A 26337-nucleotide genomic window follows, 5' to 3' on the forward strand; every position below is an offset into this window, starting at 1 on the left:
ATTTTGCTGATGGTTGAACATGTTTGATTTTTAAAATGAAATTGAAGGACATCCGTACATGAAAAGTCAGTTTAGAGAAAAAAAAAAAAAAATCAAAACATTTCATTTTAAAAAATTGGACAATGAAACTCTTCAGCTTTTTCCAGTTTTACTTGTTTTCCCTACATACTTTGATGAAACTGACACAAAATCCATGAAATCTGTTGACTGAAAAAATGTGCCCAGCTCAGCTGGATGTTCTGCTGTGATGAGACTTACATTCAGCAAAGCAAGGCTAAGGGACATACCCCCCAATATAAAGGTGATCTTTTGATGCAACAAACTAAGAACATAGGACTGAAAGGGGACTTTTCTGCCATTGAGTCCAGACCCCAGTATTTCCAGGTAACCATTTACTCAGAATTCCCCAAAATTGCCACTTCCAGCCCTTACACACAGAACTACATGGTGCAAAGCCAGATATATCAGAAATGCCCTAAAGCATGTCCTCGATAAAAGCAGGTGAGATGAGAGCACTGCCAATGTCCTACAATACTGGTTCATATATGTAGAAACTCTTACTCCCCTCTGCATGGTCCTCCACTGGTGGTCTGGTACAGAGATGAGCTGTGAATGTTGCAAAGTTTGTTGGGGTTTTTTTTCCTTCTGAACTTGTAAAACTGAAATGTGATGTGACCCTAATGTTTCTAATCCGGCTAGTAACCATGATGATTTTGCTGCTTGGTGACCTGAGGCACCCGATAATGTCCCTGATGCATTTTTTTATTTTGATAGAGAACATCACTTATCTGAATAATAACTTATGGTCTTCCATAGTTTGGTTAAATCACCCAGTGTATATCAAGCGACAGTCAGGAAACCCAGTCTAAGAAGAACCAATTAACTGGGGAAAGATAGTCATCTATCTCAAAAACAGTTACTTGTTCTGCTTTTGTTGAATATTTTATTATTATAAACCTTTCCTTTTTGGGGACTGAACACTTGGCAAGATGTATCATGCCAGTTCTTAGGCAATATAAATGCTCTATAAGCTACGGCAAAACCGCCCATAAATTGCCTGAATTGGAATTGCCTGCTGTATCATTACCATGCTGACATGGAAAACCAATCAATAACCAGCTCTGAGAACATAGTCTGGCAGCAAGGCTACTGGGATATAGTTGTTAGGGACCAGTAGGTGATTTATTTGATCTGGGAAATAGTAGCTTTCTTGGGACAGCTGAGATGCTTTTAAAACGGGTCCAGTTATGTAAGAACATGAGACGAACATATTAACTTCCATGAGCTTTGTCATTATCCCTGCATCTCAGAATCAAGCTTCATTATGGACTAATAAAACTCATGTCTCAAAGCTAAAGCCAAACTACTGAACTTTTGACTGGTATATCAACGTACTACTCATTAGACTGTATGCTTGACTTTAGCCCCAAGGAGCAAATGTCATTTACATTGAATCTTGTTGACACTATTGAGACAGTGTTCTGAAATAAGAAACATTTTGTGCATATATATATATATATTGAAGAGAGAAGTGGTCAAAATCTCACAGAAACCCTGAGCTGCCTCAGTTTGAGATCTCCACTCAGTTTGTGAATGCCATAGACTGAACTTTGTTCATGGTGATGGATCTTTTGTAGGAGAATTTTCACCCTGAGCCTCCATGAGCTTGGTCAGCCATCAAACCCTTCTGCGAGACACTGCAGAAAACCAAGATCAGTAATATTCTGTCAGATAGATGATGCTTCATCACACAACCATGATTCTAGATGCTATACTCACCCTGTTATTTAATAATTATTTATATTGCACAAATGTCTAGAGACCAATGAGTTGAGGGCTCCATTGTGCTGAGCACTGTACAGACATATAGAAAATGATTGCCCTTTACTTATAGAAAGCAAGCATACAATCACAGTCATGGTCTCTACCTTATTATGTGGAATCATGGGTATAACAAAGGATCTTTAGCTCCAGAACCACAAAACTCTTCCATTTGAGCTAAAAAGCAAAACCTGTGTTGGCTGACTTTTAATCGTTATGTAGGTCAATCCTTCAAGGGTAACATGTTCACACATACTTGAGCTAATCCATTGTGGTAAGAAATTGGAATGTATGCTTTTGGTCAGGCACAAAACCTAGCTTAAGGACTTCCAGCTATCTGGCATGTTATTTGGTACACAGGTAATTGGATATAATTTAAGCAGCTAAAGGGGCACAGAAATCAAGCTAGTATAAGCAACAGAAGAACATCTCAAAACCAACCAGAAAAATCAAGACATTAATAATCAGGGGTACAGCTGAGACTCATAGAGGTTAATACTGTTCCTGAGTCCACAGGGTTGGCTGCAAAGTCTCCTCTAGAAGCAAAATGTGAGAATGATCTACGAGGCAAGGATTTCTTAATAGGATATCTTTTACTAGACCAACTATGCAGTTGGGATAAACAGTTGGCCTGATAAAAGCTATCACCCCGAGAAATCCTTGCCTCTTGCATAATTTCTGGACCATCCCAACTACAACATCAATCTTACACTACTATAATAATGGTCTAGATAATATTAAGATATGTATTCAGCTGGTATAAATCAGTGTGACCAAGTTAGTGAAGCTATGACAGTTTGCACCCGCTGAGAATCTGGCCAAATGTTTTGAACAGTTAAGTGTTGTCAGAAACAATGCCAGTGTTTGAACAGAGGAAACAACTCTGCAGGGACCATGCCAACACTCCCAGTCTCACGGACAGACCGTTAAGTGCCGAGGATCAACAATGTCCATCAGAAACAGAAGGCTCTTGAGCTTCTAGTATCTTATGTAAAGTTCTCTGATATAAATAGTATTGGATTTGCCATGAACTGGAAAAAATGTTGCCAGCATTATTCTTATAGTCCTGACCTTCTATTTGGGTATGCTTCTCAAGAGGCTTGGTGAATTCTTTTTGAGTAAGCATATTACATGAGGGTCTATACCTACAGTGCCCGGATGTATCATTTCTGAGAGCAGTTTCTCAGATTTGAAATTTATCAAAATTAAACAAAATAAAATAACCTGAGACTAACAATGGGCCAGAAGAGACCACGGGAACTGGCTTTGATTTGAACTGGAAATGAAATTACTGGCAAAATAAATGTTGGCAAACTAATCAAAGATTTTGCTGGTAGGAAGACTAGAAGAGTGCTTTTTTTTTTTTAATTAAATCTAATCAGTTGTTCTCATTTCTTCAAAAAAATCTAGTTAAAAAAAATATGGAACTGAACATTAAAATTCTCCCCTGCATGATGAAACTTTTTCTGACTCTAGCTTTGAGATTTTTCTGACTCTAGCTTTGAGATTTTTCTTTGCCTTGGGACTTCAGCTGAGAGATCCCATAGCAAACAACAGCATTCAAAATTGCAGTCTAATAAAGAACGTGGGAGGAAGATAAGACTAGAAAATTTTGGAACTGTAACATTGGCTTTACAAATTTGGTTCCAGAGCCTCTGGGGAAATAAGAATACGTATGAATTTTCCAAGCTTGCTCTCTATGTAAAAGCTGGAGATAGTCAAGTGTGTTTTATGCTCTGTGAAAGGTATTTGGGTACAGGTTAACTGACTACTGAAACCAAGCCTGCAAGTATCAAGCAGTGAAATACGTCAGTTTGTGAGGATGTTGTACAGATACAGCTGCCTTTGCATTAACTAACTATGGATATTAAAAGGGCCAGATTCTCAATTTATGTAAATCGGTAAAGTTCCATTAAAATTGATAACCACAGTTGTAGTCTAGACCTAATTATAAATAGGCTTAGGACAAAAGCAGGACCCCAAAGCCAAAACAACTAAACTTTGTGGAAACATAAGTCTAGATTCCACTTCCATCTCTGATCCCTGGCCTTTAAGACCTACTGTGGAGAAAGGCCAGCAAAACAATGCCAGTACATTTAGACCTAGTCCTGCTCTCAGTTCAAAGGGATCAAATGTAATTTGCACCAAAGCCCCATTATGTCATTCAGGCTTAGTGAAAATGGGTCATTTGTACTGTCATAAGGTAACTGAAGCACATAAAGATGTACCCGAGACAGCTTTAATATAAATAACACCGCAGAGTAGTAGAGTTGGAAGGGACCTTAGGAGGTCATGTAGTCCACCTCCCCACTCAAGGCAGGATGTCTAAACCATCCCAGTCAAGTGTTTGTTTAACCTGCTCTTAAAAGCATCCAAGGATAGAGATTCCACAGCCTCTGTGGATAGCACTGTAGCTGCAACATGGGTTGTACAAGCTCAGCTTGAGCCTTCCATGAAGACCTGGCCCTAGCTCTTCTCCAAAGGCTCCAAGAAAGCTGGTTCAGGTATGCTTACAACACTGCATTCACACTTCATGGCTGCATCCACACGAGCACACTGTGCATTTCCCTGGGAACAAATAGCAGCAGCACATATTTGTGCCACTACTACTTGTCCCCAGGCACTCATCTGCAAACACACTCTAGCACACAGTAAATTACCTTGAGTGGGGTAGGGGAGGCTGGGACCAGCACATGGGCTGGCCCCAGCAGCCTACCTGGGGACCTCCCAGGGCTGCAGCGGTAGGGATCCAGGCATGTGGAGCCTGGCTGTCAGCCAGAGTGTAGCTCTGTCTGGCCAGGCTCTGGTTGCAGGTGACACATGCCGCTACCACATGGGCCGCACTGCTATTTTTCTCTGTGCTTTTTTGAGATACTGGGATTTCCCATTACTCCCCACAACTTGGTGTCATCTGCAAACTTGCTGAGGGTGCACTTTATTCCATCTTCCAAGGCACTGATGAAGATATTAAACAAAACTGACCCCAGGACCAACCCCTGGGGCATTCCACTTGATACTAGCTGCCAACTAGACATTGAGCCACTGACTACTACCCTCTGAGCCTGATGATCGAGCCAGTTTTCTGTGCACCTTACAGTCCACTCATCCAACCCATACTTCCTTACCTTGCTTGTGAGAATGTTGTGGGAGACCATATCAAAAGCCTTGCTAAAGTCAAGGTATATCATATCCACTCTTTTTCCTGCATCCACAGAGCTGGTCATCTCATCATAGAAGGTAGTCAGGTTGGTCAGGCATGACTTGTCCCTGGTGAATCCATGCTGACTGTTCCTAATCACCTTCTCCTCCTCCAAGTGCTTAGAAATGGATTCCTTGAGAACCTGCTCCATAATTTTTCCAGGGACTGAAGTGAGACTGTAGTACCCTAGATCTTCCTTCTCCCCTTTCTTAAAGATGGGTACTATATTTGCCCTTTTTCAATTGTCTGGGACCTCTTCCAATCAGCATGAGTTTTCAAAGATGATATCCAGTGGCTCTGCAGTCAATCAGCTAACTCCCTCAGCACCCTCAGGTGTATCCCATCCAGCCCCATGGACTTGGGCATGTCCAGCTGTTCTAAATAGTCCCTAACCTGTTCTTTTGCCACTGTTGGCTGCTTACCTTGAATACGTAGGTGCACTCATTTATTATATATATATAGTTCTCTCTCTCTAGATACATATCTAGATATATATTTATACATATATACATATACCTACATCTATCTATCTATATATGTATAGATAGATATATAGTAGGTGCTCACCTCAAAAAGTAGGTGCACCTACTTATTCAATGCACCTACTTCTTAACAGTACCTTTAAAAGACTTATTCTTTCTTTCTGTTTTTAATTCATGTTGACTCTAGATGCATTGGTCTCCCTGCCAGCTCCTTTAGCTCACTTCCCCTGATGCTTAAATGGTTCAGTGAAATTGTTAGTGCTGGTCGAGCATCAGGGTGAAGGTGATTATTCCTTTTAAAAAAATGTAGATTATTATGTTGTGCTTCACTGATGGCAGTAAAACCAAATTTGTTTGTCTATGTACAGAAATGTGTCTATTTGCAGGGGTCCCCCTCCTAGTTAAGAGGCTGCTTACTGATTTAAAAGTCCTTGTGCTGCAATGTTTAGGTGGGAGTATGGCAGCATGGCTAATCTTTATTAAAGTGGTTTCTAACCCCTTATTAAAAGGGATGGGCAGAGTCAGTGAGACTGATTCTAATTGGATACATACAAATTGCTCTGGGTTGAGACTTCTGTTAGTGAAGCGTAGCTTTTAGCATCCTGCTGCTATCTGAGGCATTTCAGAAATGGAGCAGCAGGACACAAGGACTTTTAAAGATTTGATTTCCTTTCCTTCAATCCTGAACGCTGTCAAAAGTTGCCTGCACCCTGGCACTGAATATAATACTTAATCACCTGATAGTGTGGCTGAGAAACTGCTATGTGGGGACCTAAGGCAGTAAGAGCAAGCAGGCTAAAAATACCAGGTCAGAAACATCTTTAGGCAAGCAGAATAATGAGCATTCTTTTCCCCTAATGAGAGACCATTAAGTGTTGACCATGTTTTGCCCCAGCCCGGGTGAAAGGCACTATAGCAAAATGCAGTGGGGAGTGGGGGAAGAAGAAATGTTTGAAGAATAAAGTGATCAAATCAATTACCATCAAAAAGTTTAATGGTAATTGACAGCCTGTTTTGCCTTTGGCGAAACAACTGCTGTTCTCACAGAAACTTGAGAAATAGTTGCTGAAGTTTCTTACTAGAATTTGTAAGGATCTGCTTATTCAAGAGCTGTCCACAAAATACAAGCTAGAAAACTCTGTGTGTGTGTGCGCATGTGTACTTGCATGCATGCATGCATGCGTGCACATGTGTAGGTGATTCTGCACATGGGGAAACAGTAGGGAACTGAGAGGAAAAAAAGCCTCACTTACTGCCCATTTCAGCTTCTTTCACCATCAGCAAAACTGTACAAGATTATAATTAGCTCCCTATATGGAGTTGTTTCTCAGTAGGTCTCTAAATACTCTATGAAGAAGGTCAGAATCATTTCACAGGATATGGGGCAGAGGTGGGGGAAAGGGGGAATGAACCTGAGGTACCAAGAGGTAAAGTGACTAGCTTGCAACCACCCAGCAGTGCAGCCTGTCACACAAATCAAGAGAAATTAAGGCTGGCTTAAGGACTTTTTGCAAACAATTTGCTAGGGGCAGGTTGCGACTTAGACAATGCACCTGTTCAAGGGAGCAAGAACTCCTCTTATACCACTGCACAGTGGCTGAGCACATGGAGGCAGAAGTGAGTAGAGCTGTGCGCCATTTTATTTCTTTCCTGGAACAGGCAAGTAGGTAGCAGATGAAGCCCGGGCTCCCACCCCCATGTTGACTAGCCTGCCTGGGAGTGTTGCAATTTCTGCTTGTATAAGCCACCAGTCACTGGCAATCCCTTGCAGTTGAGGATGATTGTCTTCCACAATTGCTTTATCTGTGGGTCTGAAGGTGGCTGATGGAGGCCGATTCAGGATCGACAGACTCTATTGCAACTCCGGCATGTGTTTCTGTGCAGGGTGGGTGGCTCTTGAGTTCTTGATTCAGTCCACAACACACTGTTTCTGCTGCTCAAACTTTTCCATCTCCTGTTGTCACCATAAGCACTGATATCCTTGCAGCAGACTCCTTCTCCTCTTGGAGCAGTCCTGGACAATAGTCTCCCACAAGTTGCAAATACCGACTGCCAAAAGTGGCAAAGGGAAATTAGGGTGGGGGGAGCATGATCTGAGAGGAAGCTCACGGAGCCTCCCTGGTGCTACTTTTGGCATGCTGGAAGTTACACCCCTTAATAGGAGCATGATGTATGACATCTGACTCTCTAGCCCATGATGATTTTAGCCGTTTCTTCAGCTAGAAATTGAATGGAAAGGGAGCATGGCTTTTTATGCATTCTTTGATTCTCTGAAATTGTTGGCTATAGAGTTCTCGCAACCCCCTGGACTGATTACATTCATTCCATTACTCGAGAGTCAGAATTTGGTTTGCAAGCAGGCATCTAAGTCACATAGTACTGTCCCAGTTTGGTGACTGGCTGACCAATGCATTGTGAATCATTTCAAGCCAAAGTGAACTTTGCTGTCATGTACAAGCAATTTCTTTTCTTGATTAAATCAAATCTCAGCAACTGAGCTCTGGCGAAATGTTTGCTTTTTGTGCCTTTTAGTGTGAGCCAAACTCTGGTCTTAATTACTTTCACCAACAATGATTCCTTAAGAAGAACCAACAGACCTAATCAAATGATGGCTTCCAGTTGGAAGGTAGGTTGGAAACCATATACTGTGCAGCCAACTCTGTAAGAAACTTACCATTTGTTCAGCGTAGAGAGCTGAGCTTATTATAGGTTTCTCAGACAGCGCATTTTCTAGCTTGTTCCAGCTATGTGTTATTACTTGCACCTGCAAACCTTTACACATCAGTCAGGCATACTTGCTTACCTCCCCATCTCAATCAGGGTCCCTGCTCCCTCCTACACAATGTGATCCCATCATTACCTTGGTTTGTCACCTTTGCTGCTACCTGATATAGGATACAGGTTTTGCTAGAACAATAGATAAAAGGCATGCCCTCAATTTTAAAACGCAATAATTAAACATCACCTCCTGGGGCTGTAATGAAAAGTTTTCAGACAATTTGGGGAAAACCAATAAAAGACTCAGAAGACCTTAGAGATAAACTTATCAAAAATGTCATTAACTTACAAACACTCACAATATAGATGTTCTGTTATCAAGAGCAAACTGGCCTCTGGAAAATGTGCCGTCACTATCCAAAATCCCAAGAAAATGGGAGGAAGAGAAGGGAAGGATTGAATCTTGTCTCTTTTTCTTTTTTTTTAAAAAAAGAATGACCCTGGATACAAGCTCTGTCCACAGAGATGTTTGTTGTAGCACTCATTGCCATCCCTGATCCTTGCACATGCACATATTAAGGAATGGGAGGCGACAATTTAACTGGTATGTATTCCAATTAATAACCAGGAGGAATGGTGAGAAACAGGATTAATCTTGAAAGAATAACAAGGGAGAGGACCAGCTTCCGGTGTAGATCCACCAAAAAATGCAGAGTTGGAAATATACCTACTACATTTCTACCAGTGTAGTGCGCAAGACCCAGGGAATTATTATATTTATAGGCAGCAAATGAATGAGCAAGTTAGAGTAACATTTATAAAGTATCTTATAAAGGCATTTTATCTATTAATGTAGTATTACCCAAATACTTAGGGTTTATCCCCCACAGTAGTAAAGTTGGCCACTCTCACACCCCCATTACTTCAGCCACTTCCCCTACTAGTGACTATGGATACCAATTCCACCCCCATTACTTCCCCTGTGCTCGGTCCCTCCCCTCTACAAAGGGCTGTGCCCTACATCTTGGGAATCTGGGTATTAATGTATAAACAATTGGTCTGGCTTTACAGTGAAAAACTATGATAGTTCTCTGGTGCTTCTGCTGTCAGATCATATTCTCTGCTCTGAGTGGAGACCATGGCAATGAAGTTTGTGAATTCAAAGAATGTGCATGAACTCTAAGCTAAAAATGTCCAGGACTGTCAGGTGATTGTCATCAGTAAGGAAGCTGAGATTACGTATATTTCTAAACTCTTCAGGACAAGGACTGTTCAGTGTCTGGATAGCACTTAATACAATGGATTCTCCTGTCCATGACCAGGGCTTCTAAAAATTATAGTAATGCAAATATTAATAGGTAGCAGCACCCCAATCTCTTTTTTTTAAACACATGATAAAGATCCAAGTGGAGGGGGGGAGAGATTTACGACTCTTAAAAATGCAATACTTCTGTCTAAATAAAAAAAACCACAGATGTATAAGAAATGTTAATATACACTTATACTGATGAATAAGAAATGTTAATAGGGGGAAGGCAGACCAGAGAAGAATCAGTTATTCAAGGCTGCCTACAAAGATCGTGCCTAGCGAAGGACACACTTACATATTCCATGCATGATTTTGGCAGTAAGCAGGCATGATTCTTGTCCTTTTGCCAGTGCTAATAATAAAACTCCCCTTCAAACTTCAGTATGTGGCTTATGTTCTCTGGGGAATTGCTAAGCTTGAAGGAAAAAACATGAAAATAAAGCATCTATGCATAAAAAATCACTGCTAAGCATACTCAGTGAATATCTCTGAGCATTTTTAGCCTTTCTACTCCCCGGTATAGGCTACAGGGAACACTTTTGGCCTGTGCTGAAGTCCTTGCACTCATTCACAATCAGTTTCTGATGCCAGATTAAGCCTGTGCCTCTAATCTTCAAAGCAATAAGCAGACCAAGCCCTAGCTATGCTGAAGAGTGACTGGTCTATCAGAGTCAGCTGCACTCCTGAGGGACAATGCAGATCATAAAGCCCAAGACAAGGCCTTTGAGGGAGGGGTGGGGGGGTAATAAAACAGTTGCAGTCGAGGGGATCCCTATATGGAACAGTCTTCTGAAGAACCTCAGGTGAACCTGGAGTCTGACCAGGTTCTGATCTGGGTAAGGGAGACTTGCCAGAGGCTCCATTAAGTCTATGAGAGACTTGATTATTGCATTAATTTTATAAGGAGTGATTCCAATACTACACTGACAGGCAACAGTAGAAAATCTCAAACTTAAATATGTAGATCACTGAAACCCTATTCCTCATTCAGATATAACGTGAGGCTGGGACCAGGTGTAGCTGCTCTTATACTCTTGGGATAGTTTTTGTAAGATAGGTTTAAAAGTATCCTATAAAAAGGCAGCAATATCCACCCATAACCTTTCTGAGACTACAGGAAAAGCACATTCCATAGTCCTGGTCAGGTCCCTTTTCTATTTTTCTAAGACATCCCAAGCATAAACATTACAGATTTCAATTCACACAAATTAGAAATAACAAAATAACAGTTAAAAGTTCTCACAGGGCACGTCTACACGAGATGCTATGTCACCATAGTGACAAGCTACAGCAACGTAACGTTGGCGGTTACAAACCGTGATGCCGCTGCTACTGTGCAGTAGCTCGTTGCTACTGTGCGGTAGAGTGGAAAATGACTCGTGCACTGCTGGGACTGCACAGTACCAACTGCGCAGTCAGGGGCACATGTAGACATGACCTGTACAGTGATGCAAACTTGATCACATCATATGTTTGGAGCCTTTTTTTTTCTCCTATCTTGAGTCAATATTGTGCCATTTCAGAAGAAAAAAGTTGTCCTAAAACCGGTCTTAGCAACTCCTAGAGGGCCTGCATCACAAAGGGAACTCTGTGGCAGATACCAAGCTGAGGTAGTGATTCCTAAGCCATCCCCTCTCTGTGGTTAATGTAGGAGGCCTAGTTAGGGGAGAGGAATGTGTTCAGGTTGCCCTACTAACCCCCAGTCCTTTGGGACAATGCCTAATGAGCGCAATCAAGCGAGGCCATCAGGCTGCTCTACTCTGTGCCAGAAGTCTAGCTCAGCAGAGAATACCTACAGGATTAGTGATGCAATAATATCACCTTTGCGCTGTTCTCCTGTTATTCAGCTGCACTGAATGTTCTTCGGTTGCAGGTGAGGATTAGGACCATTGCCTGTGTGTAAGCATACATATAGCTGTCTACCAAGCAATTACTTTTCCAAACCTGTTCATCCACAGCTGTGCTCAAGATCTGGTCTAGAAGGGACTGCATGTTTGGCTTCTTTTAGTCTGCCTTTATTCAATGGAGTGACACCAGTTTACATCAGTATAGCATTTGTCCCACTTGCATTTAAGTTTTGTGCTAAAACCACTGCAGTGCTAGCTGGTACGATAATTGCAGATCATTGCCTGTACTAAAATACCAGTGATGAATCATTTCACAAAGAGCCATCCCCATCAGCAACTTGCACACAGCCTACAAACCTCCAAAACATAGCCTTTCCTTATCTAGCCACTAGGGCGGTGTGAAGCTTTGGTCCCTGTTTTGATTTGGCAGAGATTCGGACTGATTTGGTGGCCAAATCTCCAAATCCAAATCAAATCAAAGCACCCTTTAATCTCTCCAAATTGATTGGGAGAGATTCAGACAGATTCAGTGATTTGGATGTAGATACAGCTTTAAATGCTTTTTCTACATACCTCTAGGTAGCAGGGGCTCTGAGCGCTGTGGTGCTGGGGCAGATGCACTGCCCTACAGAAGTACGGGGATCTCCCCAGCGTGCTCAGCAGCAGACCCGGATGTGAACCAGAAGCCACCAGGGAGCATGATGGGGGCCACCCCCATGCCTCCCCCGGCTTGGTGACTGGTGCCTGCTGGGTCTGAGTGGGCACCTGGGGTCCCCCTGTGGCCGATCACTGGGCCAGGGGGGCGCAGGGGGCCCCCCCTGTACACTCCCCAGCAGACTCAGAAGTGGACCAGAAGTACTTCTGGTCCAATTCCGGGTTCACTGCCGAGCATGCTGGAGAGCCCCCTGTGCTGCTGTGGGACATTCCACCCACCCCAGCACCGCAGCAATCATGAGCCGCGCTGCTACCTCAAGGTATGTAGAAAAAACTTTTAAAGCTGTGCCTGTGTTCGAATCGCTGATTCACTGAATCAGCATTGAACCGTCAGATTCGGATTTGGCAGAATCAAATCAGGGACAGTGATCCAAATAAACAGATTGAATCACTGTCCCCGATTCAGGCTGAATCCAAATCCAGATCGAATAGGGCCTGTTTTGCACACCCCTACTGGCCACCTTAGAGAGCAGATTCCATTAGCTCAGCAGCTAGAGCCAACTGTTAAGCAAAGTGGCTATATCATTCATATTATAACTGTGGTATCCACCTCAAAAGTATAGCAAAATGAAAGGAGACATCACATAGAATAACTAGCATACCTTGGCCCAGTTCTTCCCTCAGCCTCCAGGATATGACATCAAGGAATGAAGGGTTTGACATCCCCTGAGCAGGAGAACTGGGCTTTCTGAAAGGGATGTTCAAGCTGTTTTTGCTTATGCCAGCAAGTCTTGAAGTTCAAAGTGTAAGAGGTACTACTCAAAATAAATCAACCATGATAGGGCTATAATTCTGTTTATTATAAATGACCCTCTATTTCCAAACCCCTTAATGGCAGAGGCCACCTTACTGGACGATTTAATAACCCGTGATGCCATATTGTGATGGTTTTGTCTGGAAATCAAAGGCCAATCTAAACTTGAGGTGGGTCTTGTTGGTGCTTCAGTTATCAGCCTTTCATCTACTGGTCATGCAGCCCAAATGCCTTCTTTTTCTCCCAATATACCTCCCCTTGAAAGTTATCTATAGAAGTGGCTTATTTTTTCTAGCTCTCTTACACACCACCTGCCTGCTCCTTTCTGAAGTCTGGTAGTTTCCTTCTCAGATTACCAAGGAGTTATTTCAAACTAGGTGTTGGGTATGGGGTGAGTTCCCAGGTGAGGATTCATGTCCCCACAATTTAAAGGCTCTTGAGGGGAAAGGAAATGCATTGCCCACTTTCATAGGGCAGAAGGACCAGGGAAACCCTTCTGATCCCGCTGCAAGTACTGTTTCATTTGTGAGCTCGATTGCAGAGAAGAATCAGAATCCTTAGGGTGGTGGCTTCTGTTTCCAAGGAATGTCTTAGCTATGATGTGCTAGGGAGTATTGGGTGCTGCTAGGGGACAGAGAATAGGGGACAATGGGGGAAGGCTGCCTACCCTCTTCACTCAAAGATTATAAAGGTAAGTGGTGGAAGGGCACCTGGGGGCTTCGAGGTCGGTACATTGGTAGGCGGAGTTTTTAAATCCAAACTTCCAAGAGTATTGGTTGAAATTGATGCAGGGCAGGCCCTGTGACCTGGATCCCAACTACCCTACCATTCCAATGGTCTATCTAGAATCCTTTAGTAGGTGCAGGAACCTGCTCTCTAGAAAGCTGCAGAGCTTAAGACTACAGGTTTGCTCCAGTTACTAAATAGGATAAGAAGGAATTAGTTTGAAGTGGAGTTTTCATCATGGCTGATCATGAAAACTGTTATGGAAAGGGCCTGCCCACCCAAATAATTTCTGGAACTAGTAGTTGAAGGCTAGAAAATGATATTTAGAGGTTTGCTTTTAGGAATTGGCTTGTAGGTAAAGTAGACATTGTACTAGAGCAAGGGTTAACTGGTTTCTAAAAGCCTGGTTGTGACAAAGTGGACACCCCTGCCTGAGGCCAATAGACAAACAGGCTGTGAAATCTGCATGGTGTTCCCTGAAAACCCATAACAAAGATGATAAGGGAATCTGTTGCATTGGCGCCAGATCACAGTGCCTAGCTGCAAAACCCTGGCATTTCCGGTTTTGGTGGACAGACCAAATTAGGAAGTCAGGCATGCTCAAATTAAGACACCAGTAAATGACCGAATTAAGATGTGTGCATGTGATGGGTTTGTGGAAACAAAGGAATATGCTGACAGAACAGAAAATGGACAGTATGATGATGACTACAGGGAAAAAAAATCCATGGTACCCATAAATGAAGAGTCATCAGAGGAGTAAGAATACAAAAGAGGGATTTCAGAGCAGCAAAAGGCCCCCTTGGGTGAATTGAAGGCCACCATGGACAGAGGGTGCACCACCAGCCCATCTCACCCACCCCATTGGCCCTCGACCTCCAAGACTGCTGACATTCAAGAAAGAACCACAGAGTGAAGCTCACATACTCGCCAGGAGTATCTTTCCTCTGTGGACCTTGGAACTGGTAGATAAAATAGGGGGGGGGGAGCGGTATTTTGTTTGCCTTGCTTGCATTACTCTTTTTACTCTGTGTATCAATAACATTTGCCTATTATGGCAAGAAGAAGTTGTGGTTAGGCTGAGGGTTTGGGTCCACCCAGAATAAGGTATCTTGGTCACAAATCCAGTGCCAATAGTAGTAATCAGTTTCTTGCCTATTTTAGTCCCAGTTTAACAGCAGTGAATCTTTAATGCTGTATGATTTAAGCAGAGATAGTGCAAAACGGGAACACTGGGCTTAAGGTTCCCATTAGCATGGGGGAAACGTGCTTTCAGTTCTCCATTGCAGCTTGGGAGTCCTTCCAATGTAAATAAGTATTTATTTTAAATACTTTCACTAAGTTCTTCCTGTGAGTGTCTAATCAGTGCCAGAGAGAGAGAGCTAGGTCCGCTGCTTCCATCAGCGGGCTCTCCCTTCAATTCCTTATTACAAGATGATGAGCTTCGGCTGGTAGGAGTATCATTACTGTTGGCAGTCTGATTCTGCTCTGCACTGCGTTCTCTGGCAAGGCATCCATTTAATGTAAAGGCAGCAGAAGTCAGCTCTTTACTTCAAATGCATCTCACAGGGTTATCCCTAGAGAAGTGTGTTTACCTTATAACCTTCAGAATATTTGCTAAGAAAAAGGGGTAGAAGATTTTTCAGTAAAGCCAGTGTTGTCATCTTATGTCCTTGAAGCATGTTATTTTCAGGGGCCTAAAAAATTGTGCAGTCACCTGCACTGAACTTTTAAAAATTCTGCAGTGACTGTTTTGGGAATATCAATATTGAGCAGCAAAAACCAGTCTGGCCTTCCCATGACTGCTGCTTATCATCTCAATACTTCCTTCTTTAGCTAGTGTGGTACTGACTCCATTTTTTAAAAATTCTGTTTGCATCTTACCTAATGTGCTATCAAGGCATTGTAACTTGTTTATTATGAAGGTCAACATTTGCCACACAGCTACCACAGATAACACTTATGTTAAGTGGCACATGGGTCAAGGGTGTTCATGCCACAGATAGCCATTTGCCATGGTTTACTAGCAGTCAAGTTAGTTCTTAAGCTGAAGTGGGAGCAGCTTGTGCTTTGGTCCTAGATACAGTCCTTGTGACTCAATCAGGGACTGAGGTATGGAAGAACTTGTGACATGTACTTATTATTGTTGGATCTTGACCTCTTAGGGAGACCTGTGAGATAATATGTGGATTTAAATTATCGGTCAAAGAGGTGTGACCTGGGAAGACTCACCATGAAGTGAATGGTCAGCTGGGAAATCACACAGTGGGTCTTCCTCCTCCTCATGTTTTCTCTTGCCTTCTAAGTGCTCATGTACTTCATCTTCTCTCAGAAAGGCAGCTGGGCTTGTATCCACAGCAGTAGATCTCCGGCAGTGAACTGGCTGCAGCATGTTCATGTTGGTCCTGGGGGCAGAGCATGTGGCTTTACTCAGCATCTTTGTTGAAGATGAGTCGTTGTATGATTTCCATGCATTGCTGCAATCTGTGAAGAGTACAGTAAAGGATTGCTTTATATCAGGCAGAGGGATACTACCCTTCAGCTGCAATAAAGCAAGAAATGTTAGCACTTATACTTTGACTGGTAGACAGGCAGGCAAGGAGACTTGAACAAAGCAAGCTAGACATCAGGAGGAATGCACTAAATCATGCTGAACTGTGAGGTAAGGCTAGGATGACCTGTTACCTTGCCATTTTTGGTGTGAGCGCATGTTTGGGCGGACCTGTAATCCCCACAGATCCAACATCTCTCTTTCACTTGACTACATTCTTTCCACTTGTAAGGCCCCACAAGCCAGATTTTCAAAAGAAGGCTGTACCTGTGAGCAGGACCAGATGGTCAAGAAAGCACAGCACCCACTTAGGTTTCTAAGTGTTTGGTGTTTGGTCAGTAGTGTCTCAACAGGAGTTACTGGATGCCAGTTGCTCAACCTCATTAGGTGTACAAATGGAGACGTGGGTGCTTTTGAAACTCTACTCACACCTGGTGGTGCTGTGCACTTGCAAGTCTAGCCCTGAGGAATATTGAAACTCTGACCATTCATTACACACTCATCTTTTTCATTGAAAAGCTTCAGAGGGAGCTGCATGCACAGGCGGCTAACACCACTCCATCGGTTCTGAAGAGGTAGCTGTGTGGAGAGCCATCTAAAGAGTAGTCATCCAAGTTGTCTTTTACTCACTGGTCCTTATCAATTTACCTGCAGTGGACTTGAACTGACCCTGGTTCTTGAAGTCCTCATATTTCTCTGGCTTGATAGCAAGGAGTACTACTGAGAGACCATCCATCTGATTGTCAGGCACGATTTTGTCTTATTATAAAGATGAATATTGTGAGGACCCTGGCTGTTGTTCCTTTCCTGTTTCAGTTTCAGGAGAGTATAATCTTGCCACATTTTAATCTAGTTTTGGTGAGCCTATCCCCATGGTAATGTGATTTTTGCCTGACAATTTGTATAGAAAGAAACCTTGACTTTTAATATGTATTATGCTGTAATTTTGGTGTAAGCTCTGGCCTTGACAAAGTCCCTAACTCTTTAGGCTTTATGTTTTATGTTTGAAATGTGTACCCTTCTATTTGTAACCACCATCAAAGCAATGGAAATGATATTACCTTGAGACAAAGAACCCAATTCCGTCCTCAGAGAAACACACAGTTACCTCAGTGGGAATTGCACAATAGTATCAGAGAGCACAAGCTGGCATGAAGAAAATATGCTTGGAAGAGCTTTGGAAATTACCCAAAGCCTCCTGTCAATAAAGGACAATTGTTCAAAAGTTATCTTCTAATTATCACAAATCTCTGGAGAGACTTCTACATACAATTGCATAAAGCCCGAGTTGGTTGACCTTTTAAGCTTGAGGCAAGGTCCAACCCTTCACTCAAAAGCTGGCAAGAGGAGGTTTGTGTGAGTTGGTGTTTACTTTGTTCCTCTGTGGGTCTTTTCATTTTGGAGTTAATGATTAAAATTAGTCTGTTGTTCCAAAAAAAATTGGCTATGTAAGAAAGGAGAATGGTCCTGTATAGATGTCACTAGGTCAGGGAGACCTGGGTTCAAGTATCTCTTCTGCTTCAGAGTTCCTGTGAACTCTAGTCAAGTCATCTAGCCTCTCAGCCCCCCAGCTCTCCATCTGTAAAATGGTGATAATGCCACTTTCTTCCCTCCTATGTGTGTTGTGAGGATGAATTACAAGGTGCTTAAGTATTGTAGTGATGGTGGCCAGAGAAACACATAAGATAGGATGCTTTGGGTTTTATGGGGGTGGTGTTTGCCCATATATGAAGCAGTTAAATTACATTATTACATGACTGAAAGCAGATATTTTTGGGGCGGTGATATCTTTTACTGGACTAATGGCATGATTGGAATAAAGTTAGAGAAGCTTTTGAAAGCAAGGCATTCTTTATCAGGTCACCTTGTCTTGCATTCTTACCACTCCTCAAAAATTCTTGCCTCTCACATAATTCCAGGACCATCATGGCTACAACATCACTCTTACAGTCCCATTATGACATGACATCCTGTCCTTCAATCCTCCAGGCCCAAGAGGTCATAATGTATCTCTCTCAAGCGCTCAGATAACAAAGTGAATGGTCATGACATATGCATCAAAAAAGACATTGTTAAGCAAGGAAAGAAAAAGACTAGGTGGGAAAAAAGGAGGACAGACAAAAGAGCATCTTGTATCTATGGGGGTTTGAGTAAAAGACTGAGAAGACCAGAAGCAGGCATCCATTGACAACATCATGGAGGCAAAGTGGGATGGAATAAGCATAGCAGGTGGGTTTGTAAACTCAGTAGTTTAGGGGGTGTTGGTTGGAATCATGATAGACAGGGAGCTGATGAGAGAACATGGATACAGGGAGAAAGGATGATATTTTGCGTGGAGGCACCGGAGTGGAAATTGAGAGGCCTGGACTATTTCTTCAGCAGTTTCCTTACTGAGCTTTATATTGTTGATAAATGCTCTTACTTCTTTCAGTGAACGAATAGTCTGGTTGGGGTGGCAGCTTTATAAAGCAGTTCCCACCCCCCGCTGGACAATATTCAACAGAGAATTGTTTTAAAGGTATTTATGAATTTGAGCCAGGGTGAAATTTCCACTGGTGAATGCAGCTTTTTGCTGCAAGGATGGTAACATTTCAGCCTGGCACCACCTGGGATGCTTGTTACTGATATGCAGAGAAATGGCTTTGACTGCTGACTCAGAATGGCCTTTCTGGTATGGCTTTCATTTGCACAGGAAATGGTGGAAAATTTCAGGTAAGGATGGTAAATCTCTCTTGTTGCCAGAATATTACACAATGTGGGGCAAAGTTTTTTTGTTTTGTTTTTTTTTGTTGTTGTTGGGTTTTTTTAGGTTTCCCTTTTCTGTTCTCCACCTGTGGTTCAATTCCTAATTACTTTAAAAAAGCAAGTGGGTGGATTACTTGGATTTATTTTTTATGAGCTGAGTGATGTGGCCATATTGACCAGGTGTAACCTGCTCATTTATATTTCTTTATCTGTCTTCTGCTTTGCAATAAAGTGGGTGGAGTACTTTTAGGGGCAAAGCAAGCAAACAACTTATTCAGATTTTGCAGGGTAGTAAGAGTGAATTTCTGTGTGCTTGAACACCTCTTGCACAATGAGAAACAATGCAAGCATAAACCAATATTCCTGCTTTAACTGCTACACAAACAATAATGTCCCATATGGTCAAAGTCTCCTGCTTATGCCAACCTGACAGTTCAAACAAGTTCCTACTGGTGGAATGTCAGAATGAGAGGAAGTGAAGGACAAGCATTTTTAGTTCAGGCCTATTTCTATGCCTACTGAAGTCAAGCTCCCATGAATTCCAGTAGAAGGTGGGTCAGGCCATGAAACACATCACCCATCACAGAAGGTAGCAGAACTTCCCCCTTTTCAGTTAAAAGGACCTAATCCTTCAGTAATTCTTGCCTAAGAAAAGTTATCAGAGTCCTGGCAGTCTACTCAGCAGATGACAGGCAGAGACATTAGGGCAGCAGTGGTCAACCTTTTGGCAGGTGTGCCACAAGATAAGCACTGACCTCTCCCCTGAGTGCCACTCTGATCCCCTTCCCCTGCCTAATCCCCTGCTCTGCTCTTTCTTGCCTGACACGCTGATGTTTTCCCTGATCCCTGCCTGATCTGCAGTGTGGGAGAAACTAAAGATTAAATATAATGAACTGGGGGAAACTGGCTTCCACTTCAGAGTGTTCCATCTTGAGCTCTGCAGGAATTGTTTGAACTCCTGGCCAAGTCCACTATGCCATGGATCCCATGCTGGAGCTTGGCATCACCTTGCAGTAAGTTTTTCAAAGTGAATTATATGACTCTTAGCAGCGAGGAGTGTGAAGGATGGAGAGCGTATGCTCCTTTACACAAATCCCACTGAAGTCAATCAAACAAATTTCTGTTAACTCCGATGGGTTATGCATCAGACCCATAGATCATAGCAGCCTGTGGACAGGTGCTGCACACACTTCTCACAAGGCACTAGCAGTACATTTTATCCCTGAGCTGCATCTATTTTTGTCTTAGGAAAGGCCTACATAAACTTTACCAGTGCATTTTAATTCTGACCTACTCTGTCCTCTGTTTTTCTGGTCCTGCCCACCAACCCTAGTATATCTGAGCACTGGCTTCCAGCACCTCCTATAATTCCACTCCTGAAGCACATAGACTTCTGGTAATGCAGCTGGAACCTGTACCACACTCGTGCCTGCTCTTCCAGTCCTGGAATTCCCTGCAAGTTGTCCAGTGCATTTCATTCCACACCATACATGCCCCTACTCCCCTCTCAACCCGCAGTAAATACATCAGAAATGGGCTGCGTGAGTACATAGCTTATTTCAGACCAAGGCACAAGGTTGAGTGCCTTTGGGCAAGTCTACACCACATCTCAGAGCAGCCTTGAACATACACCAATCAGCATGTCCGGTATTTGACATTGCTCTAAGGCAGCTACATTGCCTCATTATCTGGTGTTGATCCAGAGGGGTTGGATTTAGTGGGTGGCATGTGCTTCATGGGCACTCCAGGGTGCAGCATGGAACCAATGCGGACTCATCCTTTGATGAACTGAAGCAATCGTCTTGAGATGTAGGGTTTACGGAGCTCCATTGCTGTTTGGAAATAAATCTTATATGGAGAAACTAGAGTTTTTACTTGGAGAAGTGAAAAGGCCATTAACATAGGCATCTAGTTGGGATGTTAACATATGTATGTTGCTGTTGCCTAACAATCAAAAAGCTTAATCTTTGTCCTGCACTTTAAAGCCACTTCATCAGTAATAAAATAATTAATATAATAAATAAAATAATATAATAAACATTTAAATAATTTTTGTAGCTTCCAAGGAACATAGGAGTTGAAGGGGCATCTTGGGCCTTCGAGGCCTGTCCCCCCTGCATGTCTAGGCAACTATTTACTGAAGGAATTACCAAACTCATTGCTTCAACCTTTACACATAAATACAATGTATAATACCTGAAACATCAAGAACAACCCATCACGTGCAAAGCAGATGAGATGAGGGCACTGATGCTGCCCTGTTACTGAAATGTCAGGGAAGTCATTGGTTAATATATGCTGAGAAGATCTGAAGAAGAGGATCATGCACCACATTACTGAGAAAGACAAAATCTCTGCAGTCCATGATGCTCTGACCTAGTGGAAAAATTCCTTCCTGACTTCAAATCTGCTGATCACTATGGCCCGAAGTGCAAGTCCAAGGAACTTCAGGAACTTCTAAGTTTTCTAAGTACCAGCAATAACTTCAGCAGAGTTCCAATAAAAATCCTCTTTCTTAGCTGTGGCTGTGTCTTAGTGCTTCAGAAGAAAATGAACCCTGTTTCCTACCCCAGAAAGCAGTGGTATTCTTAAAGAGAAAAAAAAATCCGTTAAAACTTCAACAAGTAATTAGTAAGAGCCCTGAATAATGGGGTTACCAGGTACCTAAAATGGTAGAGAACCTACCATTCATTTTACCCCAATTCGGGGACTATAGCAAGGTCCTGTGGAGATCCCTACATAATTTATTTAGTTTTTCCATGTTCTAGTGATTAATTATCTAATGTTTGTGCCTATAAAATATTAAGAGCTATTGTTACTTACAATATATATTTTATATTGCAATAAACATATGGGTAATGGCATTCATTTAGCAGGCAGCAGATGTGAAGGATCTATTATTGTTTTTCAGTAGTGGACAGAAGAGTCATATGCTCTTTCTATAGCTAGAGTCTCTTTCTAGCTGATGACATTTCCTCAGCTTGAGCTTGATCTGTTTGTGCTTTTAAACAAAAAAAGAAATACAAATTACAATTCATCAAGTCAAGGGATGGGCCTTGCTGTGCTTGCTGCCTCACTTGCGAGGCAAAGAACTAACTGTGCTCTCAGCTGGAACAGTCTGCTGTGAAAATGTATTTGTGTTGATATGCAGTAATAAGAATCCCAGCCATCCTTAGAATCCTATGTAAAGACTTGTCAGAGCTAGTACTGGCACTGACAAGCTTAAATATGAATGGAAACAGGGGTGGGTATCTCCAGCATTACACTCCCAAATATACCACAGTTAATGCATAGTCCTATCTATGCTACAAAAATCTATTGACCTGTGAGTCTCAATTAGGACACAGAAATGTCCCAAATTGTTAAAGGTAGTGTTGAAGTGATGTTGCTGTGATAGTCCAGGAAATATGCAAGAGGCAAGACTTTTTGTGAGTGATATGTGTTATTGGGCATAGACAAGCTTTTGGGTATTACAGTATTTTTCTTCAGGTCTGTCTGCATCTCTCCACAGATCTAAGGAAGGATACTGTGATGCACAAAAGCTTGTCCATGTCTATCCCAATCATACAGCTGCTCCACTAAAAGATATCACCCATAAGAATCCATGCCTCTCTCCAATTGTTAAAAACAGTTCAGTCATACAGTTTTGGATGAGAATGAACCGTTTATTTTATTTATTTTTCCCAAACTGCATGTTCAGAATCCCTTTATGGCTTTGCAAAATAAACTGCTCTTTCATGATTCAGGAAATGGGTTTGGTGCTGCCAGCACCAATGCCATGTCTGTAGTGCTGGTCTTTAGGAATTTTCCTGCCACTGCCTTGCTAAGAACAGTGTTCATGGTTCAACCACTACTGTAGACTGTCTGCTGGATGTTTTAATCACCAGGTGGTGCAGACCTGTGCGGAGCTGGTAAAATGATACTGATAAAAAACTGGTGGTTGATTTATTCTGGCATTCCTCATCACTGGTAGTTAAGCCATTCCTGCTGGTAACACCGTTATGAAAGATATCTCAGAAATTGTTAGGCAAATGCAGCCTGTAAGACCAGGCCATATATTTAGCCAGGGTCATGCATGACAAATATATTTAGTGCAGAAGTGACCAAAATTCCAGTGTGCACAAGAACTGATTTTAACCTTTGGGCTAAGAAGGATGTATACTCAGCTATGGCCAAAGGAGATTCTAATTCAGCCGGTTAATCTGCTTAGATCAAAGCAAGCTGTGTTAGACTAGTGAATATTTTGTGATTATTACCTTCAGTCTTTACCCAACCCGGCTGTTTTTGTTTGGTTTTGTCCTGTTTCAGAGGTATAAGTGGGTGCTTGAGTGCCCTGGGAGGCAGTGGCAGACAAGGTGGTGTCTCTGTGCTCCCAGTAGCAGCTGGGCTGGTAGTGCAGCTCCTGCGATTTTTACTCCCCCCAGGGTTAGTGCCTGGGGCTGACGCCCTGGTTGTTCTATCTTCGTTATGCTATTGTCCTGTTCATATTTGCCATTCAACGTCTGTTAGAATTCACTTTGGACACAAAACAGTTGAAATTGTCCCAGAACACAGTGGTTACTTAGACTGTAACATCTCTGGGTCAGGGACTGTCTTTTTCTGTATTTGTGCGATGTCTAATGCCAGTGCCTAGTTATGGACCCTGATCCATAACTGAGGTCTCTGTGTGCTATTTTATTACAAATAATAAATCATAATGATTAAAACACTGCTGTAATGCAAAGACTAAACTAGACCTATCTTAAATTTTTCCATCGAGACTTTTTTTTTGTCAGATAAGTGGATTGTTTTGGAAGTATCAACTTTGCGCAGAAAATTTGGACTGCTGTTGAAAAACCAAAAATGTAAACACTTTTGGTTTTGGCTTTTTGACAAAAAAATGACATTTTTTGCAGGAACAGTACCATGTTCCAAGTAGTTCTAGGCCAACTGAACAGAGCCAAGGAAATGAATGTTGAGAAGGCCAATGCATTTGCTGGTCTGAAGTACTGGGATTATGTTATTTTGCAGCTAACTAGTCAAGTCCAGTCCCTGAAGGAACTCTAATGTCCCTGATGATAAAGAGAGACTATAAAGAAAAATAATTTCTGTTCTTCCCATCCTAGCATTTGAGTTTCAATACTGCTTAGCTACTTTCTCCTTACAGTCCAGTGCTCCCAAGCAGTTGAATTTATTAAAACATGTTACTTTTATGGAGTTTGACTCTATTGGCACTATCTGGATCTGGTATAAATCAGTGAAATTCCATCAACTTCATAGAACTTGCACCTGATTACATTAGATCTGCATTTGACCCTCCATCCTTTCTTACAGGAAGGACAGATGCTTGATGATAATTCAGATATGCTTGTACTTTTTTGAAAGCGAAAGGCCAAAGGACATCTTATTTTAGTGGTAATCTCCAGGAATTAGACCATGCAGTTACTATACATAGGCTGCCACACTGTCTCTTGCAGATTCAGACAATACATCCCCTTCTCCTAGGGCTCTGAGGCTTTTGTAACACACTGGGTGCATCTACACAAGACACTTAATGCCCAGTAGCCTAATAACACTGTGCAGTAGTGCATCACAGCCTGGATAGTGCTAATATGCTACTGTACGGCATCACTAAAAAAGGCATGTACTGACACTACTGTGCAGTAACTCTGGTTACTGTGCATTTAGTTAGTACTTCATTAAGCAAGTACTAAATTAAATGCACAATTACTACTGCACATTAATGAACATGTAGATGTGCCCATTGAATTCCAAGGGGAGGCAACAGCTGGGCCCCTGAAAACATGCAAGATCATCTGTAAAATCTTTTCAGTTTTAGTTCATATTATATTTATATGCACCTATCAAATATATGGTACCAGCCATACTCTTGACCAATGAAATATCAGATTTCTATAAGGGCATAAACAGGATTCTACATAGCCAATCTGAATAGATTTGGAAAGGAGGAAAAGTTCTCAATAAGTAATATAAAAAATGCTTACCCGTGGGAAGTTCCAGTGGGGGCTCAGAGCCCAGGGCTGGAGTTACTTCGGTGTGGCTACTTCTATTCCTGGCTGCATTGTTTAGACATATGCTAGAAGAAGGTTTCTTTAAGATCTCTTCAATGGAAAAAGACAGAATGGGCTTCCCCCGACTGTCACACTCTTTAGGGTCAGTCATCTTCATCCCACTAGGTGCGGAGGGGAAGGATATCGTCTCCAGCTTTCCCCACTGGAGCTGTTTCTGTTGTTTGTGTATTCCAAGAATAATACAGCTGAGTAGGTGTGTTTCTCTGCCTGCTTGCACCCTCCCAAGCTAAATCAGCAGGAAAAGGAGAAATGGAGACCACACACATATGGGAGAGTCCGCACCTTCTCTTTCTGATTACTGCAGGACATTTCAAGATCAGGAAGAGTGCTTGAGTCTCTTGGAAAATAACATCATGACTATTGTGGGGGGGGGGGGGGAAGTCTAAACAACCCCACCTACCACAAAACAAACCCTAAACCACTATACCTTTAAAGGGCTCTTTGCAATCTCATTGTAATGCCAGGAGGAGGAGGAGGAGCATTCCACGCAGGCTCATGCCAAAAACTGCCCTGGAAAGAGTTGCTTAATATAGGTAAAGAATGGTGGGCAATTATCTTCTTTTTTGCTTTCAAGTCAGAATCATGCCCCAGTCTTAGTGTCATGTACTAATATGACACAGGAAAGTGCTTGTAAGCTCAGACTCCTATGCCTGATTACTAGAATGGGAAGCACACTAGAAACTTCCCCAAAATCTGAGAGACTCTCTTCCAGAGTGAAGGACACCTCCTCCTCCTTTAACAGCCAGGCTTTTTCTCCAGCTGCCACCTCACCAAGGAGCCTTAATTCAGATTTTCTCTTCTTCCAATCTCAAAACCCTTTGAACCTTCCCAATAGATCATTTTCATAATTTTTCCTTCATACTAGCGATGACAGAAAGAGAAACCTCTGTAACGTTCATAGGGATATCAGTCCTTTGGCAATATAGTTCTCTTCTTCTTTTTTTACCTCCACTCTCTAGTAACGTTGGCTGAAAAACCTTCCCCAAGGTACTCTTTCTTCTCAGCTGGGTCTCCACAGCAGGGGGAAAGTTTCTTGGATAATGCTGAAGAATGCCAGTTATTCCTCTCCCCTTCCACTTCTTTCTTCTTGTTAATTTTTATTTAACAAAGAATGTGCAGCTGGATGACCCCTTTCTTTAAACCTTGATAAGGATGTCTGGGATTGCCCTTCACCCACCTTTTACATTTTTACTCTTCTGTCTCCCTTTTTCTGCTGGTTCTCCTTTTGCACCTTTCTTATCTGTCTTCTATAATTGTATTGACAGGCCCTGCCTTATTTGTCCAATGAACTGACAATTCTTGAGTTGATATCTCATCATAAGATCCCTTCATAGAGCTGAAACTAAAATTACTGTGTAACCAGGAGGCAATAAAACACACCTGATAAGATGAAAGTCTTT

At 42.2% G+C, this 26337-nt stretch overlaps 1 protein-coding gene across 2 annotated transcripts in view; it reads right to left on the bottom strand.

Moving 5' to 3' along the window:
• The window catches only part of ISX (intestine specific homeobox), a 47782-nt gene extending 21739 nt beyond the window's left edge, over nucleotides 1–26043 (bottom strand). The window contains exons 1-2 of one of the 2 annotated variants that reach the window (XM_019489659.2): nucleotides 24851–26043; nucleotides 15803–16054 (exon numbers count right to left, since the gene is read on the bottom strand). In XM_019489659.2, coding sequence (XP_019345204.1) covers nucleotides 15803–16054; nucleotides 24851–25034 — 436 coding nt within the window. In that variant the 5' untranslated portion in view covers nucleotides 25035–26043. The remainder of the gene's footprint in view (nucleotides 1–15802; nucleotides 16055–24850) is intronic. The other variant, XM_019489658.2, reaches the window with a different exon arrangement.
• Between the last annotated feature and the right edge of the window lie 294 nt (nucleotides 26044–26337).

The sequence above is a fragment of the Alligator mississippiensis genome, chromosome 4 (genome assembly GCF_030867095.1).
Source record: "Alligator mississippiensis isolate rAllMis1 chromosome 4, rAllMis1, whole genome shotgun sequence".
Lineage (NCBI taxonomy): Eukaryota > Metazoa > Chordata > Crocodylia > Alligatoridae > Alligator > Alligator mississippiensis.